Source organism: Astyanax mexicanus, chromosome 7, assembly GCF_023375975.1.
Source record: "Astyanax mexicanus isolate ESR-SI-001 chromosome 7, AstMex3_surface, whole genome shotgun sequence".
In the NCBI taxonomy this organism is placed as follows: Eukaryota; Metazoa; Chordata; class Actinopteri; order Characiformes; family Acestrorhamphidae; genus Astyanax; species Astyanax mexicanus.
The window spans coordinates 1,054,190-1,077,156 of record NC_064414.1 but is presented as its reverse complement, the minus strand read 5'-3'; the positions used below and the strand labels follow the sequence as shown (position 1 = coordinate 1,077,156).

General features: G+C 39.4%; 1 protein-coding gene across 1 annotated transcript in view; it reads left to right on the top strand.

The window, feature by feature from the left end:
* LOC103023441 (MAM domain-containing glycosylphosphatidylinositol anchor protein 1) overlaps positions 1 to 22,967 on the top strand; it is a 229,565-nt gene that overhangs the window by 63,383 nt on the left and 143,215 nt on the right. Inside the window, exons 3-4 of the mRNA XM_022685148.2 lie at positions 1,017 to 1,156; positions 19,517 to 19,691. Of these exons, the coding sequence (XP_022540869.1) occupies positions 1,017 to 1,156; positions 19,517 to 19,691 (315 nt within the window). The remainder of the gene's footprint in view (positions 1 to 1,016; positions 1,157 to 19,516; positions 19,692 to 22,967) is intronic.

The following is a 22,967-nucleotide window of genomic DNA, read 5'->3' as shown; positions in this document are numbered from 1 at the left end:
AGTGCTAAAAACGCAGCAAACCCGGTGCAGCCAGGTTTTATACAGAATAAAATCTTTAAAAAATGAAAAACTTTATTTGAAAAAGCTCATGTGGGGCAACTCTAAAGTAAATTCTGCAGTATAATCACTGAGTTGGGGATTTTTGGGTAAATGTGAGAGATCCATTGTACGTTGCCAGTCATCAATAAAAGCCCCCCGGAACTAGCGTAGCCTTATTGTGCTAGTAATGGCAGTCATTAATTTAAGCCGTGTGATGTGGCCACCCTCCACCTTAGACTTTTCTCAGTTTTGAGTAAAAGAGTGTGGGCTGCTGTTGGACCAGAACAGGTGTTAAATCCTCTCCTCAGGTTTTCCTAAAATAATATTTCTCATGTTTTAATGTGCAGCTGGAGTCCTGCAGATTAACCAGGGTTTGAGAAAGGGATTGAATTTGAATTGGTAACACTTTATTTGAAGGGTCCCTACATGAAGGCTTTATAACACAGCTATGAGCATTCAAATAATAAATGATTTAAAAAGCATTTATGAACAACTTGACTTATAATTAGGTTACCACTGGATTCCTCTTCCACATTCAGTGTCTGTTTGAGGATGCCCCACAGGTGCTCAGTTGGCTTCAGCTTCCTCAGCAAAGCAGTTGTCATATTGGAGATGTGCTTGGGGTTGCAGGCTTTCTTGTACATCAGCTTCAGAAGAGGCTTTCTTCTAACACAGTGGCATGCAGACAATAGGGTCTGAGCACTGCAGGGGAATGCATGCTCACATCTGTGTAAGTTGTGAGGTATTGTCTTGTGAGTGATGAGTTGAACACTGGCTATAATAATGACGCTGTTTAGTAGAGTCATAATGTTGAATCTCCTCAATATTAATCAACTTTTGTGATATAGTTGTTCAAAAGATCTGGTTGTTCTAAAACATTAAGGTCTTTAATGCTGCACAAATTAGAGTTTAATCATAAAATGTCTCTTTCTCTCTCTCTCTCTCTCTCTCTCTCTCTCTCTCTGTATTTTTTTCAGCCCCTGCGAATGCGCAGATCGTTCACTCCGGGCAGGCGTGTGTGGTGAAGGAGGATAATATCAGTGAAAGGATTTACACCATCCGGGAGGGAGACACACTCGTACTACAGTGCCTGGTCAAGGGACATCCACGGCCTCAGGTAAACACACACACACACACACACTTCACTATTAACAAGTACACGGACCAAGATTAATCAAATTATGAATTATGACATGCTCCATCAGATCAGCTCCAATGAACAAACAGGACACTTTGTAGTTCTATAATTGCAGACTGTAGTTTACAGCAGTGCTGCTGGAGTTTTTAAACACTGTAGTTAATCACTCACTCTCCTCCACTCTTCCACTTCCTCTTGATTATGTTACAGAGGTTTTCAATTTGGAAAAAAATAAAATAAAATCATAATTTTTAGGTACTCTCTTATTTTTTTTCCAGTGCAGTATATATATATATATATATATATATATATATATATATATATATATACAGGGTGAAGGAAGGATAATAAAGTATATTACAAAGTGCAAATTGTTCTATATGATTATTGAAGCTGAAAATGGATAATGGGTGTAGAAACAAGGTGTTGCTGACAGTATTATGTTTTACTGGTTTATTAAGCATTAATAATTACAGAAGATCAGAAGCTGAAGTCAATGGTTCTTTGTAAAATTAACTACAATGGGTCAAAACGATATTTACAACTTTAAACTTATTTACTTTTGACTTATTCATAGTGGAGAAAATTAGGAGCTGTACTTTTTTTGAGAAATACATTCAGAATAAAGTTCTTTACTGCTGAAAACTGTTGCCGTGTTGAACAGTTGGTCTGCGAGTGTTAAGAGCGACAGATGATGTTTATACACACATTAAGCCCGCGATTGGAGTGCAGTTGATCGGAGACAAGAGTCTGTATTATCTGTTTAAAATGCGAGGAGTGCATCTTGGACTGCGTGGGGATGTTTACCACCGAGGAGTCACAGTTATCAGTGGCGTTAGAAGTGTGCTGTAATGTTGTGTTAATTGTTTCTCACTTGTAGCTCGTTGGCCCTGTTTACACTTGGCTTTGAAACCCGTCTTGTATCTGAACGACGTCCGCATACACTTTAATAGACAGGTTTATCTGCAGGGCTTGTTATTGTGTTCAGATCCAGCTGAACTGATGCCAGCGTAGTTCAGTAATCATGGTGATCAGATAGTTTTGAGTGTGTGTTTGTGCGTGTGTATACCGTATAAACACAGTGCAGATAAACTGGATGCATTTGCAGTTTAACACCTCTAACAAGACTTTACCCACAAACAGAGAAAAGATTGGAAAAGCATGTAAAGCGCAAATAAAAAAGTGTTAAGTGTTTCTAAAACATTTACTTTGAACCTAATATATTTTTTTATGTATCTATTAATATACTGCACATAAATTCCTGCATTTCAGCTATGCAACATTTTGCATCATTTTGCACTATTTCATATAGAAAACATAAAGGTGCACTGGATTATAAGGTGCATTAAGCGACACTAGTAATAATGCATACTTAATAATGAATAGGGATGCCTTTTGCGTGGTTCGAGTCGTGCAAGGTGTACTTTTCCCGTCGTTATGACAGCAAAGACACACTGACACGCCCTACATTAAGCAGAGCCAAAAAATAGGGCCCATAGACCCTATTCACTGCAAACCAACCATTTTCTAATTTAGAGTATATTTTGCAGTATTATTGCTGTATATGCATGATGTTACTCTTTTACAAATCTGCTTCAGCTCTTACTGGATGCTTGGATTCTACCAGATGTTTGGGTCTCAAGATTCCCTGAAGATTCTGCTCCATGTTGATGCGATTGTGTCACACAGTTCCTGCAGATTGTTTTGGAAGGCTTTCATGCTGCCCGTGTCCCGTTATACCGTCTCCCAGAGGTGTTGCATCAGATTCAGATCCACCTGAAAGTCTGATAATGCACAGATTGTCATTAACACGACACTTTCATATTCGCTCACGTCTCTCGCTCCCTCTCTTCTTTCTGTTCGTCACTGAATATAAAAAAAAAATAAAAAATACATTCTTTTATCTTCTGTAGTAATATATGCAGGAGATCCTCACAGTGCTTCTAAATATATCTACACTGATGTGTGTACGTTGTGGTCTGGAAATGAGGTGTGTTCAGGTAAATTTCTGGAGTATTGGTCAGCAGTCAGACGTTCATTGCTATCTTGGCAGTGAATAGTCAACACATGTGCCTGTTGGCAGCTATGCAATCTTTTACCAATCTTTTTATTATCAACAATAAACAGAATGAATGAGCGTGAAGAACAAGCAGATCAGGTTCCTCTGCTGAGAAGCGTTTGTTGGACACGTCCAGGTAGCTGCACTGTTAAAATAGCAATCTGCCAAAGTCAGAGCTCACCTGACTCTTAGAGAGAGAATGATGAAGATTCAGATCCTCCTGAAAGTCTGATAATTAACAGATTCTTGTCTAAACACGACACTTTCATATTCTCTCTCACGTCTCTCGCTCCGTCTCTTCTTTCTGTTTGTCACCGAATATAAAAATAAAAATACATTCTTTTATCTTCTGTAGGAAGATATGCAGGAGATCCTCACAGTACAAATTCTGATTGGAAAATAAAATGTGATCCGATATTTCCCCAGAACCCCCTCCTGCAATAGCAATCGCGCAGGCAAATGAGGAGTGTTCCTCAGATTGGCGAGTTTCATTCAGAAACCCGGGCCAATATTCCTCACCAAAAAATGTGGGAAAATTGAGGCGGCAATTTCCTGTTCCTTCTGGGTCCCGGTTGGCTCAGTAAGTAGAATAATAATGATATGGTCACGCTCTGTGAATATAAAACAATAATAAAAGTATTACATGCACTATCAGGACTGCTGTTGCCTGGAGCATTGAACCTTCACACTCTGCTGCGTCTCGGTGTGTGTGTGTGTGTTTGTGTGTGTGTGTGTGTGTGTGTGTGTGTGTGTGTGTGTGTGTGTGTGTGTGTGTGTGTGTGTGTGTTTTTTATGATTTTTAGGACTCTATGAGGACCATATCTTATCTTACCTGCACCTTTTATCTGTGTGTACTTATTTAGTTATTTAAATGTAATATATTATTATTATTATTATTGGTGTAGTATTATATATTTATATATATATACACACTACTGGTCAAAAGATTTAGAACAATGGTACAAAAGTTTGTAGTAAGGAAAAAAAAACCTACAAACTGAAACAATTGTAAAAATAACTGATTCCAAATGCAAAAAATGATATTGTAAAATATATATAAAAATATATACTGTTAAAATGAGAAAACTGCTACAGGAAGAGTCGCGTCTGGCTGACCCACATGGAAACAGGAGCTTTAGCCTTTAGCTCAGATTAACATGATTAAGGACTGAGTCTCAGTTTCAGCAGAGAAGAGAAAAATAGTACATGTTGGTGCAGATAAAGGAAAGCTGGGTATTTGGGTACACTTATCAAACAATTTTATTTTATTTTATTATTAATCTAATTTTTCTACTTTAGTGTAACACAATTTTATTTTGAGTAAATAATTGTGATGCTCCATTAACAGGTAAATTATTACACTTTGTAGGTTATGACACAATAACATCGGATTCTGAACTGAACAAATAAATACAAACAGTTCAATCAAATGTTGGTATTTTTATTTTAGGTGATATATGAATGTTATTAATTGTAAATATGCAAAACAATATATACGCCTATAGTACAAAGCTACAATATGCAAATGAGGTGTGCAGCATTAAAATGCATGTTTGTTTCACATCATTTAATGTACTGCAAGGAAGAGACATTAAGTACCATGAGCAAATTTTATATTCCAAAACATTAGGACCCCTTGCTCTTCTGTAGCGTATAGTATAGTATAGTGCACTGCTGTCATTATTCAATTATTCAACACACACACACACACACACAGTTAAATGATGTGTGCAGAGTGTATATGAGATAAGAGAGGCTCTAAGGGAAAGTGAGGAAGAGCTTGTTTTAATGTGGATTTGGAATCAGGCCATACTGACTCTAATTCAGTGTCTTCCTGGACTTCCTGGCACAGACAGCAACTGGGTCGCTATGGAGATCTGGCACCAGACTGTGTGCGGCTTCTTAACTACTACAAGAATGTGCACGCAACATATATATATATATATATATCTCCAAAAGCAGTGTGTAAGACTGGTGGAGGAGAACATGATGAACGTGATTAAAAACCAACCAGGATTATTACACCAAATATTGATTATTTCTGAACTCTTAAAACTTTATGAATATGAACTTTTTTTTTCTTTGTATTATTTGAGGTCTGAAAGTTCTGCATCTTTCTTTTGTTATTTCAGCCATTTCTCATTTTCTGTAAATAAATGCTGTAAATGAGAATATTTTTATTTGTAATTTGGGAGAAATGTTGTCTGTAGTTTATAGAATAAAACAACAATGTTCATTTTACTCAAATATAAACCTATAAATAACAAAATCAGAGAAACTGATTTATGCATGGTTTAGTGGTGCATATTGTAGTGCGATTAGATTTATGCCTGGGTAAAACCAAACCAAACAGTGGGAGAAAACCAATTGGTACTTTTTTCGTAGTATGGGCAGTGTGCCAAGTCCTGCTGGAAAATGAAATCCTCATCTTCATAAACGTTTAAAGTTAGCAGAGGGAAGCTCTTTTTTTGTCTTTTTTAATGATATTTTAGTTTTTTTTTAAATGCACCTGTATGTTATGATGCACAGTTGATTACAGAATTGTGTTGCGTTGCTGTTTTTTTTCTCTAAAAAGACAGAAAGAGAGTGTGTGTATGTGTGTGTGTGCATGTTGCATCCCTGTGGGAGTGTAGAGTTCCCAGCTGCAGTGACTTTCTGCAACTATCATCGAAAACACGATCCGCCATCAACCCTCTTAACCTCTCACTGCACTGACCACTGTGGGTAGCAGTGATCAAAAAATAAATAATATCAAATAAAATAAAGATTATGCCCATATATTGCACAATAAGTCCATAGAGTACATTATTCAGACAGGCCTACGATCAGCAAAAGAAAGACAGGATTTGGCTCCGCCCCTTCTCCCCACAGACCCGCCTCCTACCACTTCGGCTTCAGCTCTGTCTGTGGGCAGTCACGAGCCAAGGTGGGCGGAGCCATGAATACTAATTCACGGGTTGATGTAGACACGGTGCTTTTCCTGATCGACTCGTTTTGTTTTAATATTTTCTTTTACTGATGTTTCATGTGCAGAATCATAAACAACTCGAGAGAAAAAGTAGATTTTAGAGGAAGAAGACCTTTAACTAAAAAATGTAAAGTAGTTTTAACGATAGTGTCAACTTAACAAGAGTTCTTCTGTCATTCTTTTCTCTCCCCCTCTCTCTCTCTCTCTCTCGCGCTCTGTCTCTCTGATGGGAGAATCCAATTTGGTTGGGCGAGGCTGTGTAATAAAGGGTTGCTGTGTTTGATTGAGGATTTATCCAATCCTTTATCACGACTGATTGTTTACCTTCTCTCCTGAAGATTGGATTGAAAAAGGGTAGAATCGTAATCCGTACAGAACAGAGAGGAATCAAAATGTCTTAAGCCACTCCCCTTTTACCCCCACCTGTCTGTCTTTGAGCTTCCAAATGCTTTGAAATGAGATGCGGAAGAACTTTCAAGTCTGTCACTTTGCTTAGAGAGCACAAAGACCTGTTATAATACATTATAATACATTATAATACGTGACTAAAACTAATATTATATTTAAGACAAGTATATTTCATCAGTGGTTAAAATATTTAATTAGAGTATTATAGAGGGTGTGTTTTTAAGTTGGAAGCTTTTTTAAACATGATGTATGATTCTGCAAGCTGGGATTGAGTTTCTTGGTATTGATGTATAACATGTTATAAACACAGCTATTAGTTGCTATTACTGCTTTATAATCACTCATAATTCATCATGCATAATAAACATGCAAATGATGGGTTTGATGGGAGAGTTGAGGTGCACATTGAATTCTGCGTGATTTGATCAGCCGTGGTTTTATGTTTTTTGGATACAATCCGGGTTAGCACCCGAACATCCCTTTCAGACAGCTTCCTCTTACAGCGTCCACAGTTAATCCTGTTGGATGTGGTTGGTCCTTCTTGGTGGTATGCTGACATTGGTTATGCAGGAAATGCACTCTGTAATTCTCTAATTCAGCCGTTGAAGCCGTGTAAGAGTTTCCTCTGCTGGATCGGTGGTGTGCAGCAGATGAAGCACTGGGTAATGTTTGTACTCAGTGATGAATCCAGACAGAAGGTCTTCTAGTTCATAAGCTCTGCTGTTTCTACTGGCTGAAGAAAGAAACGCTAAACGTACCACACATTTAGAGAATGCTTGGGGGGATTTATCATTTAATCATTTCATATCAGGACCGGCTTTACTGCGGAATAAGCGAACATCAGAATCTCGCTCACATTTCAGCCCAGAGATCACGTGACCGCTCATGTCCAGTCAGTGTCTTAATGCTGAACACTCTCATTAATGCTAATGCATTCAGCAGGATGGGTAGGGTTTGAACAGATCAGAATCCTGAGCAGTGTGCAGGAGTTTATTTGGTGAATACTTACAGTAGATAGCATACACACTGTTTTTAAATGTCTGTGGATATCCCTGCTAATGCTAAATGCTAAATGCTTCAATCAGCTACTTTTTAGTGGCACCCACTGCTAACACAGATGTGCAAACAGATGTGCTCACGTTGTTTGTTTAGTCTTTGTTAAGAACAGTTTCTTTTGTTTTTTTCAATAATTTCGAGAATATCACTATAGATTAGGGACGTCACAATAGCAGAGATTTCAAAAAGTGGATAAATTAAAAATGCATGCATCAGCTTCCGGAGCCCCGAGAGAGCTCAATTGTCCTTGCTCTCTCTCTGGGTGGGTACAATAGAGTAGATGGCGCTCTTTCTTTCCCCTTATCACTCCTAGGGTGATGTGGATCAGCACATCTGTGAGCTGATGTATCAGAACTGAGTCGCTGTTAGCGCTTTCCTCCGAGCGTTAGCGCTGTGATGCTAAAAGAGGTTCGGAAAAACAGGTTCAAAAAGAGGTGGTGTCTGACTTCACATGTGTCGGAGGATGCGTGTGCTAGTCTTCTTAACCCTCCTGGTGTTGGAGCAGATTTGGGGCTACATTTGGGGCTACATCCCACACAGATTACCATTCGGTACTGCACAGATCAAATAAGAACATACTGGCGGAAGCTTTGCAAACATTATGATGAAACTGGCTCTCATCAGGGCCACCCCAGGAGAGAAAGAGCACAAGTTGCTTCTGTCGCACAGGATAAGTTCATCAGCAGAGTTAACAGCATAGTTCTTACCTACTAACTTATTTTGTTGCTAAACGCGACATTAAATCGCTATCGCTCACTCAAAGTCTTCCAATGGACAGTAGAGGCAGTTTATTTTTAACACTACGCTGCATTTCAGAAGAAGTGATAAATGAGCAGAGTGCATTGTGTTATATCAGTATAAAGGTGGATTAAAAGAAAGCGAGTGCTTTGAAGTGCATGAGTTTCATGTGCACAAAAATACCGGTGCGGAGGAGTGAAGTGTTTTTTTTTAGAGTAAAATGACCTGCACATTTTGGGAAGGAGCGAAACTGAGCGAAAGCTTAGCGAAAACGAGAGAAAATGAGAAAAACGAGAGAGAGAGAAAGCGGTAGAGGGAGGTTTAAGGTCATTTGGAGGACCTGGGCCGCATTGCGCATGTATAGCTCCAGGGCAGAGCTTTTAGTTAACGTGGTGGAATGAGCTGCTTCTATCTGTCCTATAGCATTTCTGCCACATCGACTCACATCGGCCAGCTGAACGCACAGCCTTTCGTAACACAATAGCCGCCTAAATGGCTTTTCTGAAAGCGATCCCTGCTCCCCACATTATTAATTCATACTGCTGGTCATCACAACCTTGGGACTGGTGGGTTGGTTGCAGGAGGGGCTGGAAGGGAGGGACAGATTGGGGAGGAGGAGAGGATGATGAAGGGTGGATGAAGGAGGGAGGGAAGGAGGGATGGGCGAGGTTGAAACGAGGAGGATGAGGATGGGGAGGAAAGCGAGGATGGGCCGGGTTAGGTTTCTGTCCTTGGGAAAGTGCGAGTGAAGAGGCGATCGATGGAGAACTGAAAGCGAGGAAGATCAGGTAGCATAGTGGCTCTGAGAAACTCTCCCCACCTTCTCAGCCGAGACAAAAACAAGGTCATCCCGTGACCCCTACCAGAAACAGAACCAGAACGGCCCGCTGAGCAAAGCGAGAGAAAGAAGACGAAGAAGAAGAAGAGAGAATTTGAAGAAGAGCGAAAGAGTAAAGATAGAGACAGAAAAGTAAAGCAGAAAGTTCTGAAAGTCTCCCGCATCTGATTCTGGTGCCTGCGGGTCCTGCAGTGGCTGCTGGTGTTTCAGGAGATCCACTGTGTGCTCGGCATCTCAATGCAACAACTAGCGTTAGCGCTAAGCTAACGCTTTAACACTCAGGGACGTCTCGCTTCAGTCTCAGAATAGACTGGAGCACACTCTGTACATCTTCTCTATGAAGACCTCTAGAAACACCCAGATTACACCCAAAAGAGCAATAATAATAATAATAATAATAATAATAATAATAATAATAATAATATTATATTATATTATTATTAGTATACTGTAAATATGAAGACAAAAATGAAATAGAATAAAAGTATACAATACTAATAAAATAAATGAGATAAACACACAGCGAATAATAATATAAAGAAGTATGGAAGTAGCAGCAGCATAAATTCCAAAGTGTAAAATTTATTTGATTTGATTTTTAAAATAAAATAAATTCAGCTCAGCTTTAACATTTGTAGCAAAAAAGGGACTGAAAAAATATAAATCAAGGTTAATCTAAAAAAAGGAACTCAATGAACAAAACAAACAATTATGGTTTCATTAAGAAGAAATAAAATAATTTAGAATAAAAGGATAAAAGGATATTTGACTTGTACATGACCTGTACAACTGTAATAAACATGTAACAATGCGTCCTTGACCAGTAGTTACACTGTTATTACATATGATACATTGATTATTAATGTGTAACTACACAGTTATTCGAGGCACTTATTTTAAAGTGGGACCAAAAGGTTTAATCAAACATCATAAATGATAAATGCTTCTTTTGTTGTTTGTTTGTTTATTTGTTTTTGTTTATTTTTCTTGTATAAATGACGGTGGAGCATGACGATGTGATGACTACTTGAAGTTGAAGATCCTCAAAGTGGCATCAATTGGCAAATTTTAAGCATATGCAAAAGAAATCTCGATCTTAAGGGACTTCCTGGTTAAATAAAGGTTAAATATAAATATATATAAACATATATATAAATAAAACTGGTGAGAAATCTTATTAATATGGATACTAAAGTGGTAATACTAATGATGACTCTATAGTATAGGACTATAAACTCCATATTTCTTGTTTATAATCTCAAGCAACTTTTTTTTTTGGTTTTTGACTCAATTGCTGGAATCGGATTACAGCGATGCACTGCAGGAGATATGGTTTCATCTTCTCTTCTTCTCTGCAGTGGTCATGTGACTCCCCTCTGCCACTTCCAGTCTCCATTTCAGCGGCGTTGATCGGATAGCTCGGGATCAATTCGAATAGCATTTCAGCTACACTGCAGTCAGCACTGACATCATCACCACCATCCAATTTTAGCCATCACTGTTTCTAATCCACCATCTGATCCTGCATCGCTGCCTATGCAGGGTAATTCTATCTGTTCCTGGTCATGTGATTTACTATACCCAGCATTCAGCACTGTGTGCCTTAGGTCACGTCGTCTGTTGTCTTGTTGAACGGCTCCCTTAGATACCCAATTAAAAATATATTTTATAATGCATCATATGACATGCATAATACTTTATAATGGCTGTAATAAGTCTGTATAATAACTGATAAGTACTTAAAGCGGCATTCATAACAAATTATAAACTACAAGTATAAGGGTTTTTAAAGAAAGGGCTTGTAATGCCTTATAATATCTGTTCGTAAGACCATTGTACAATGTACTGTTGTAATGCACTATAACACATATTTAGTGTACAGTCATTACTGACTTTTAAGTGAAGTGAATTTTCAAATGCTCTTTAAACATGAAGTAAATTGTATTATGCCTCACTATAATGTCTTGACAGTAATGACTGTATATAAGGCTTTATGATGTGTTATGCACTTATATAAAAGCTTAATTTGAGAAATCATAGTTGCATATTATAATGCATTATACCAAAATATACCAAATCTGATCTGTGTTATAGTGCATTACTACACTACATTGTACAATGTTCTTACGAACATATATTATATGGCATTATGAGCCCTTTCTTTATAAACACTTATACTTGTAGTTTATATATATATATATATATATATATATATTGTTATGACTGCCACTTTAAGTACTTATGAGTTATTATACAGGCTTATTACACACATTATAAGGTATTATGCATATCATATAATGCATTATAAATGCCTGTATAATACATTATGAATACAGGGTTCATAGGAAGTGTTAGCAAACTAATAATAAAATAAAAATCCCCTGCAACTCAGTGTAAAACCCGTCACTGAGCTGGCGTGAGCTAATTGCTCGACAAGTGTGTCGCCGTAAAAGGGCTCTTGTGCATCTCGAAAAACTGCGTTAATAATCCAACGCACTGTGTGTGTGTGTGTGTGTGTGTGTGTGTGTGTGTGTGTGTGTGTGTGTGTACGGCCATTGTTCAAAGTCAGACTTCCAGTCTCAGCGGCCTTCATTAGTTTGTGTGAGAAAGAGCACTTTTTTCCCCTGTTGGCTTCCAATAGAATGTGGACACACATCCCTTCATCCTCTCTCTCTCTCTCTTTCTTTCTTTCTCTCAACCTTTTTCCTTTTTTCTCCGTCAACTAGCGGGATCCCGTCTCAACTCAAACCTGTTCCTTTGTCTGTCTGCTTCTTTGCTTCTTCTACCTTTATTTCTGAACTAAATGTACTGTATTTATTTATTATTTTTTTATGTATTATTTCTATTTGAATTGAGTTTATACAGTACTAGTCTAAAGTCTTGACACCTCCTCAATTAATAATGTTCTTTTTTATTTCTTTCATCCTGGCCAAAACCAATCTTTGACACTGAACAGCTGTCAGTTAGAAGAAGATCTCCCAGCATGCCTCAGCATCTCTCTCCGCAGATCACATGACTGATCAGCTGACACCTCCCAGACCATAATCACCTGATTATTGACTTCTCTCATTTCTAGCATTATGTATATATATATATATATATATATATATATATATATATATATATATATATATATATATATATATATATATATATATATATATATATATATATATATACAGTATCCTCCACTTCACTCACACCAACCGAGTATTCATTTTGATTCTGTCCTTCTATACTAAGCATTTTCCTAGCACATTCGGAACTGAGATTTGTGATTTAACTAGTGATTTGAGGTGATTTAACTGAAATGAGTTGGAGCTTCACAGCAAAATGAAGGAAAAGCAGCAACTATTGTTTTCAGCACCTCCAGGAACTCCTTCCTTCAAGACGTGAGAAAACTATTCCAGGTGACTCTCCCTCATGAAGATACTGAGATTAAAATATCACCTGCAGATCTCACCTTCAAGAGTCTTCAGATCCTTCCTCAAAGAGAAATCTGTTGTCTACTCAATTTACAATATAAAAAAAAATGAAAAACCCAGAACATTTGACTTTTACTGTACAGTTTATTGGAATTCTTTTTAATACATAATAATTAATTTCTTATTTTATTCTATTTTCTTTTCAGTTTGGAAGGCACATTTTCCCATCCCCATTCATATGAACTCCCCCATCACTAGTCTGACTATTTTACGTAATTCACTCCGGCCAACAGAGACCATGGTTCTCTCTCTGACTCTGGTTGCTGATGGCAGGCAGCGTGATCCAGGATCCACTCAGAACCCTGCAAATAAACCTCTTATTAACTACTTTATTAAATCTCAGAATTCCCTTTTTCCTTGCTGAATTACACAACACAGTATCTGGTCTTCTCCAAAACGTCTTGCTGAAAAGTTGCCAGTAATTGTAATGGTAAAAATACATTTTTTTGTATGTGTGTGTGTGTGTGTGTGTGTTTTATGTGGAAGGATGAACTGCTCAGCAGAACTGTCCTAATGCACGTAATCTGATTCGGATGGAGCATCGAATGACGAGGGTACAGAACAGACAGGGAAACGGGGGGAATGAGGCAGCAGAACCTGAAACCTCTCCAATAATCTCTCTGTTTTTTGTCCTTTTTTCTCCTTCCTCCTCTCTGATTTTCCTGCTCTGATCCTCACAGACTCATTGTGTTAAATGCTTTAATTTTGTTCGGGCTCTTTTTCAAACTCTCACTTTCTCAGACTCTCTCTCATATTCTTGTTTGGCCTCTTGGTCAGGCTCTCACTTGTGCTTTTACTCAGGTTCTTACTCTGTCTCTCACTCACTCAGACTCTTGCTAGGCTCTCGCTCGTTCTCGCTTATTCTCTCGCTCAAGTACTTGCTTAAACTTTCTCTCACACGCAGACTCTTACTCCGGTTCTCACGCAGACTCTTAGCTCTGTCTGAGCTCTCGTGTTGGGCTCTCTCACGCTCTTACTCAGGTTGTTCAGGTTTGTTTAGGATTTTGCTCAGGCTTTCTCTTAGGTATACTCAGGTTCTCGCTCAGACTCTTAGTCGGGTTCTCACACAAACTCTGGATCTTGCTTTTGCTCTCACTCAGGCTCTTGCTCATGTTTTGGATCTTGCTGTTGCCCTGTCTCCTGATTGGTCTCTTCTTTATATTCTGACTTAGACTCTTGCACAGATTTTTGTTTACACTCTTACTCAGGCTATTGCTTGGGCTCTCGCGTTGGACTCTCTCACGCTCTTACTCAGGCTCTCATTCGCTCAGACTCTGGATCTTGCTTTTGCTGTAACTTCTCTGGGTCTCAGTCAGGATCTTGCTCATGTTTTGGATCCCGTTTCTAGCTATGACTCTTACTTAGACTCATATTTCGACTCTTGATCAGACTCTTGTTTAGACTTAAGTAAATTTAATTTAGTTGGCCTATTTTTGTCATGACTGTTCCTAAAGCACCAACCAACATCCCAACCAAACATATTGTAGGACATTCATCAATTTGTAAACTCTTACTCAGGCTATTGCCTGGGCTCTTATGTTGGACTCTTGATTTAATCTATCACTTTGGGCTCTCTCACACTCTTACTCAGGTAGTTCAGGTTCTTGCTTAGGCTCTCAGTAAGATTTTCACTCAGTCTTTCACTCAGATTCTCTCAGACTCTTCCAGACTCTCGTTTGTGCTCTCGCTCAGACTCTCCTTCAGGCTCTTTTTTTTATTCTGGCTCAGGCTCAGGCTCTCGCTTTCCCTCGGCTTCTGTCTGTCTCGTCCAGCCCCTCCACTGCCTGACCCATAATTGCTGCCATAAATTAACTTTTCTGCAAGTGACACAAATTCAAGTTGAGCATCCACAAGGAGACATTTATTACTAACACCTGTCAGGTCCGCTTTAATCTGCGAGTCACTCTTTCTTTGCCTCACATGGATAATAAAAGCGGGTTATTGCCTGAGTGTGTTTATTTTAGGCCTCCCGTCGGGGGGTTTTATGAGTAAGCATTTTGATTCAACAAAGGCGCCGTGATTTTACATCTCTGCAGGCCCTTTTACACGGTGACCGAGGCAGTAGTTGCCCTTTCTGTTCATCTCTCTTTCTCTCGCTTTTGCACTCTCTCGACTTCCTTTTCCTTTTTAGCTCAATTCAAGCTTTTTGGCAGTGGTGTAATGGACCACAGAACTCATGGTTTGGATCGGATAACAGTTTTTTAAATGCAAATTGGATTATTTTTCAGATCTGCAAAAAAAAAAGAAGAAGAAAAGAAAGTAAGATTGAAGTAGAAGAAAAGTTTTAACTTTGTAGTTTTAAAGTATTTTGTTTTTGCATTGTTTCTATAAGTGGCTCTTGACACAGTTTCTTTGTTTATTAGTTTTAGAGACATTTTTTGACCCAATCGGACTGTACATTTGTCTTATTAAAAAAGGTCTGCTAGTTTGTGTTAGTGTTAGTTTTGATACAGTTTCTTTGCTTGTGTTTGAGCCATATTATGGCAATGTAAACACAATAATCTCCCAAAACCTCGTCCCAGTATAACCACAGTTCATCCCAGGAAACAAAAAATTCTCACAGTACAACAAAATAAATAATAAAGTTGGATTTCATGCAAGTATAAAAAAATATCTCTAATATTTTGTGTATTTTGTAAAAACAATGTATAATATCTCTATCTACTATCAAAAAATAACCAATGTAACATAAAAAACAATCAAATGTAGTAAAATAATCTACCAAGATACTACAGTGCAAAATATTTAGCATGTGCATATAAACACCAACAACTTAAAATTACCCTTAAATCATCACAGTAAATAATAGACAGCTTTTAACTTGAATACTGCTAATATTACAAAATAGAGTTTTTGCAATTACGATATATTGAGATATCTACCAGTTTTAATCCAGACATCGTACAATTAGAGATTGAAATTGAATCATTTCAGAAATTGGATGTTTTTGTTTGATTGACAGCCGTGATATTCATTATCTTACCCTAGTATTACTGTCTGTATACACAATCTGCTGTACCGTATAAAGAAAGTTACATATGCTCTGTTTGATCTTTGATCAGACGGCACTCTGTAGAGCCGGGAATAATTCTGTTGGATCTTGTCTTTGAACTTCGTGATAATGGGCAGAAAACCAGTTTCTAGGAATTCATTTTTACACCTATTGTTTCTCCATTGACTTTCTTTCATAATTACACAAAAAATGTCCCACACTCTTATATTTGGTTGCATCGTCTTTGATATTTGCATCTTTGATTGCGTGACGCTGCATTCACTGTGGCATTGATTCTCCAATAAACTTCTGCAACGTCACAAGATTTATTTCCCACAATCCAGTGTTTCTGGATTAATTTTTCACCAAGATCTTGCAGCAGCAGCATTGATGATGGTAGATTCTGACCAACCGCTGCACAAAGCAGCTCTTCTCCATCCAGCACTTTATCCCAAAGGTTCTCAATGAGGTTAAGATCTGGATCTGTGGTGAAAAATCAATCAATCCATGTGTGAAAATGATAAATGATGATCTCATGCTCCCTGAACCCTGAACTCTTTCACAATTCCAGCACCATGAATCCTGATATTGTTCATCTTGGAATATGAAGAAAAATTAATCCATTGATGGAAGAATAACCTGGTCTATATTCAGTTTATTCAGGTAGAGTCAGCTGACCTCATTCTTTCAGCACCTTGGATTATTATATATTATGTATTATAAATAATTTGAGTAATATTGTATAAATAAAGCAATTGTAATTAGGTAATATTGAGTAAAGTAAAGTTTACTAAAAGAAAGGATTGACTGAAGTTCAGTTCACTTATTTACTCTGTGTAACATTTAAGCCCTGAAACCGAGTTGAAGTTACTTACATTTATCTGAAATTAAATTTACTTAAAAAAAGCAAATGCAGAAAGATGCAAAACTCTTTTTAAGTAAATTTTACGCATATTTTTTTCAGTGTATCTCTGCAACACTGACTGTTGCAAAAGGCTACTGAAGCCCAGTGTTTAGCATATGTTTGATCTCTGGTTGACGTTGAGTTGGTGGCACATGTGAGCCAGACGGGAAGCTGCCGGCCTCTGTGTTCACGTCTGTGATGCCGACGGCTGGAGGAAACAGTGAAGATGAGTTGTGTGTGAAGGAGAGAGCCAGCTGGAGCCGAGCGGGTTTCGTCCCATAGCTTGAGACGCCACAGCGAGGATGAGAGCGCAGCCGATGTGTCGTTGGATCTGGAGGAGGCAGCGCTGGCTGGCGTAGACGTGGCGTGATGTGCAGCAGAAGCCTGTGTCAGAGAGGACAGCGTTTTCTCATCTCGTCATGTGTTTCAGCCTCTTTTCTCTAGCGCCACTGTCTCTCGCTGTCTGTCCTCATCTTTTCATTTGCCTCCACCGTGGACGCCGCTGTGCAGAGACTCCTGCAGCTCCTGAACTGCACTGGATCTTCTCTTCTCTTAGCTTTAGCTCTAGCTTCTAACTTTGAATGCACTTTTTTAATTTTTTTTTTTTTTATAATTTTTCCCATTTTCTCCCCAATTTACACGGCCAATTACACAACCCACTCATTAGGACTCCCCCTATCACTAGTGATGCCCCAACACACCAGGAGAGTGAAGACTAACACATGCTTCCTCCGATACATCAGCTCACAGACGTCCTGTGCTGTGGACATCACCCTAGGAGTGATGTGGGGAGAGAGCGCCATCTACCCACCCGGAGGGAGCAGGGCCAATTGTGCTCCTTCTGAGCGCCGGCAGCTTGATGGCAAAGCTGCATGAGCGGGTTGTCGAATGTTTTATCATTCTCTCAATGAGCTTCAAGAGGTGGCCACCTGAAATAAAAAGTTTTCCAACAGTCTTGAAGGAAGGAAGGAAGGAAGGAGTTCCCAGAGGTGTTTATTAGCACTTGTTGCTCCTTTGCCTTCTTCACTCTGTGCTCCAGCTCACCCCAAACCATCTGGATTGGGTTCAGGTCCGGTGACTGTGGAGGTTCAGCTCATTTTTTGTTAAGTACATAAAACTCCACATGTGTTCATTCATAGTTTTGATGCTTCAGTGAGAATCTACAATGTAAATAGATAGAAAACGCATTGAAAAAGAAAAGGTGTGTCCAAACTTTTGACTGGTACTGCATATGATATGAACATGAACATACTGCTGGCTGATTTACGGCTTTGGCACGTCAGCATTCTGTAGCCGGTGTAGTTGATGCTGTAGAGCATTTGTCGACCACATCTAATAAAGAATAGTTTCTGACCAGCTTCTGAAAATAACTTTTGCTGGATTCAGATGGAACCCGTGCCGCTGTTTGTGCCTCTTTTCTGCAGAACTGCACTTTTCCTGTCCTTTGAAAAATTTGCCCATGAAAGCAGCGCCATCTCCGAGCGGGCAGCCCTCTTTATAACCAAACTTTCTCTCCTCTGTTAATGTTCGCTCCACTGCTCTCTCGCTTGCTCGCTCTCGCACTTTCTCTCTCTCGCTCTCTCGCGTGCGCTTTCTCTCTCTCTCTCTCTCTCTCTGTTAATTTCTCACCTTCTCTATCTGATCAATGGAGAACAGCTGTGTCCCAAATCCACCAGCAAACAAGCCTGAATAAACACAAAGCCTCTCGTTTGTACAGGTTATCTAATCCCATAATCCTCTGCGTGTACGTCCTAACCTTCCCGCCGCCCCGGTCCTGCCAAACTCCGAGCGCTGCCCGTTTCCGCCTCCTCGTTCAGGGGTGACCCCGCCCGTACCGGGGGGTTTAATCGCGACCAGAGGTGGGTGAGATTACGGGCTTTGCTTTGTGCTGTTTGCTGCACTTTTATGCAGTTAAAGAAAGATGGAGCTGGTAAAAAAAAGGAGGAGGAGTTCTGAAGAGATGTAAAGCTTCAGAGGGAATGCCACATCTTACGCTGAACTCACGCTGAAGGTTAGAGCGGATAAAGAATTGATTAAAGACTGAATATGATCGAATCGATTACTTTCATCTCATACTGGTTATGTGAAGGTGACTCTGGGTGACCTTGACTGTACGACTTGTCTTGGCTTATAACTTTGCTTAAAATTTATATTTAAAAAAAATTAAGTATATATGTATATATATACAGGACAGGCCAAAGTTTTTTTAATGGGTTTTCTTTATTTTCATGACTATTTACATTGCAGATTCTCACTGAAGCATCAAAACTATGAATGAACACATGTGGAGTTTTATGTACTTAACAAAAAAAGGAGAAATGTTTTATATTCTAGTTTCTTCAAAATAAAAGCCCCCCTTTGCTCTGATTACTGCTTTACACACTCTTGGCATCATTCTCTCAATGAGCTTCAAGAGGTGGCCACCTGAAATGAAAAGTTTTCCAACAGTCTTGAAGGAAGGAAGGAGTTCCCAGAGGTGTTTATAAGCACTTGTTGCCCCTTTGTCTTCTTCACTCTGTGCTCCAGCTCACCCCAAGACAAGTAGCTTTTTTAACAAGTTTGCTCCATTCATTTTTCTCTGCAGATATACGGTTCTTATAGGCAGGCTAAGAAGCTTTTTAATATTGTATGCAGAAATGAAGTAAAGTTTACTAAAAGAAAGAATTGACTGAAGTTTAGTTCACTTATTTACTCTGTGTAACATTTAAGTCTTGAAATCGAGTTATTTAAAAGTTATTTAAATTTATCGGAAATTAAATTTACTTAAAAAAAGCAAATGCAGACTTTTTTTAAAGTAATTTTTTTACGCATATATTTTTTTTGTGTGTATGTTCTTTCTGTTCTTCATCATTGATCATGTGATTTTATCTGTTCTTTTTTTTTAATGGCAGGTTCGGTGGACTAAAACAGCCGGCAGTGCTTCCGACAAGTTCCAGGACACGCCCATCTTCAATGAGACGCTGCGGATCGTCAACATCCAGAGGGTGCAGGGCGGCCGCTACTACTGCAAGGCTGAGAACGGGGTCGGGGTGGCTGCCATCAAGTCCATCCGGGTAGATGTGCAGTGTAAGTGTTAGGGCCCGCAGTCCGTCCACTTCCCAGATTCAACCCCCGCCATTCCACCGGTCCTCACGCCGGAAACGGAGAGCGCGGTGGAATGAGCTTTCCAGGAGTGCGCTCCATCTCAGGAGTTAAATTGCATGGTGTAGAGGGTGATGGGTTGCAGGGGGGCAATTTGTTGTATAGGTGGTGGTGGTAAGGGGGGGTACTGGGAGGCTACGATTGGATAGACTGGTGGGTAATGGGAGAGACACTCCTGGAAAGTAAGCTAAACGAAGTGGAAGGATCCAGTGTGTGTGTGTGTGTGTGTTAGAGATACTTCAGGCAGAGTTTGCCCTTGGATGTTTGTGTGTGTGTATGTGTGTGTGTGCGTGTGTGTGTGTGTGTGTGTGTGTGTGCGAATGCAGGGCGCTCTGCCATGCTGCCCATCAGCTGTAACCCACTGTCCCACTGAGTCAGGGGTCAGGTCAGAGACCCCAGCCACACCCAGCCCAACCAACCAGTTCCAGAATCACCTTATAAACACCTTATAAACACCTTATATTTTACAATTTAACAGCTGTAGAGTAATATATAAAACTTGCTCTACTTATATTTTATAAAATGTATATCCCACGTATCAACTTAAACATTTCATCATTACTTCCGCTTCACGTCAATTTTACAATTTCTGTACACATCGTTCTAAGAGTGCTTGGAAGGATGTCTTATGCTAAATGCCTTTTGTAAAGTCCACACAAACATCATGTCGAACTATACAGAATTTACAGACATTGCCTTAAACTTAACAGACTTCATAGACAGACTTTATGGACAGTACTTTAAACTTTACAGACATTATTTTTTTATGGACACTAATACCTTATGGACAATATCTTGATCTTTACAGATTTTACAGACATCACCTTACACTTTACAGAGAGCACTTTACACGTTACAGTATTTAAATACTTTATAGACAGTACCTTAAACTTTACGGATTTTAAAAACGTCACCTTAGACTTTACAGAATTTATATACTTTACTGACAGTACCTTAAACTTTACAGATTTTAATCACCTTAAATTCTACAGACGTCAATCATCTTGAACTTTACAGTCAACATATTAATCTTTAATGGTTTTAAACTACATATACTTTACACACGCACCTTACACTTTGCAGATAGCATCTAAAAAAGTAGAGACTATATAGACATTTGGACAGATTCTTAAACTTTACAGCCTTTACAGATAGTACCTTAAAATGTACAGACTGTATGTACAGACCTTAACACTTTACATACTGTTCAGTCATTACCCTCACAATTTTGCAGGCTTAATTTTAATATGTACAGGTATTACAGACACTGTCTGTTATATTAAGACGTTCCCATAAGTGTTACAGACAGACCTAGGCCTAGACCCAGAACCTAGGCCTAGGTCAGCTTTTTAAACTCTAGTTTAAAATAAAACATTACCTTGAACTTTACAGATACTTTACACATCAAATCTTTGACCTTAAACGTTAGGGCATGCCTAGAGAGAACTTCTATGTCCTTTGTGCATCTTTCTGAGAGGTTTTACACATGTCCCACAACTTTACACTTCTTTACAAACTCATACATATACACACATACAACACTTTACGCTCAAACTGCACATACTTTACAAATTCTATACAGGCAGCTTTGTATGAGTAGTTCAAAACACATGCAAACAAACAGTCTGTTATTGTTATCTTTAATTTTATTCTCTTATTAAGGCACTGGGAGATTTTTTTTATTTTTTATTTTTTCCTCCGTTTTTCTTGAGATAGCTACTAGGCCAGGAAGCCTCTGTTACATTTCATCATAACGACCTGTAGACAGTTTTGTTTACCTCGTCTATCTTTTTGTGGTGTCGTTTCATCCCTCCATCCACCTCCTGCACCCACAGTCCGGGCTACAGGACACTACGCCCCTCGTCCCGCGGGCTCCCCTGGGGCAGCCGGTAATTGTGGAGCGGATAAACAGCGCGGGCTGACAGCGGCGCTGAGGGTAAACACTCCTGACGGCTGACGCTTGTTCAATTTTCCCCTGCCGGCTCCACTCCGCTTCCCGGGTGACTCTGGCACCCCGGCGCCGGCAATTAGAGTCAGCCAGGGCAAAGCACAAGTCACGGCACGGACCAGCCAACACACAAACATACCTGTACACACACACACACACACACACACACACTACTGTCCTCCCTCACTCTCTAGGATAGTAGAATAAAATGGAAAAGAAACCAAGAAAGCAAGAAAGGTGGATATTAGCAAAATTAGGAAAAAGGGGAATGACTCCCAATAACTTACCCAGCTCAGCCTTGTGTTAACTAATGTAACAGAACAGGAGGTTAGTGTTCTCCTCCAAGCGTGTTGAGCTGTACAGTGATACAGTGATGTTGCTTTAGAATCAGTTTGCAAAAAAGGTGTGAGGGCGACTCAAGTAGCTCTTATCAAAGAAAAAGGCTGGGTCTATCATCCATTAAATGAACTGTTATTGGGTCATAATTGGGGACCATTCAATTAATTGTTCCGTTAATCGTGAAATTGATTTGCACTAGCCTAAAAATGTCTAAAAGTGCATTTTCTCTAATTTGGCTTTTGGCTAATTTCTCTAAACTTAACTTTCTCTTTTTTTTTCTCCCATGTATAAAAGATGAGTACAAAATCAGACGAGGATTGCTATTATTATTATTATTTTTAAAATATATCTATTTTTTACAAGCTGTCCACAACCCGCCCAAAACTTGTCTGCAACCAACTTTTGGGTCCTGACCCACCAGGTGAGAATCACCAATCTATGCAAACCTAACCAGCGGATGGGGAAAAAAACGGGAAAAAAGAACACCCCTAGTGAACAGTAAGAAATGAGGACAAAGAAATGAGAGAGGAGGATTCTGGGAAAGGGTGAAAGGGATGATTGGATGATGGGAAACAGAGAGTTGAAAGGAGCTGAGACAGACAGAAAACAAAGCAGAAGAATAGCTGAAGAATGTGAGGGAATAAGTAGCGACTCCCGGCGAGTCAGAGGAACGTGTCTGACTCTCTAAAGGCAGAGTGCTCGGCTGGTGCCCGCTGGTTTACAGAGTGGGCAGCGGGGGGCATCGGGGGGCATGCCCGCGTCCTTTGCTATTTTAGTGCGACTGAAAGAGCGAACAGAGCCGGTTAGACCAGAGCACTGTTCTTCCTCAGTCAACCAGCCCTTTACGACCCAGAGACAAGCTCAGAGGAAGAGGAAATACCTCCCACTCCACTTCCTGACTTCCTGCACTAGCT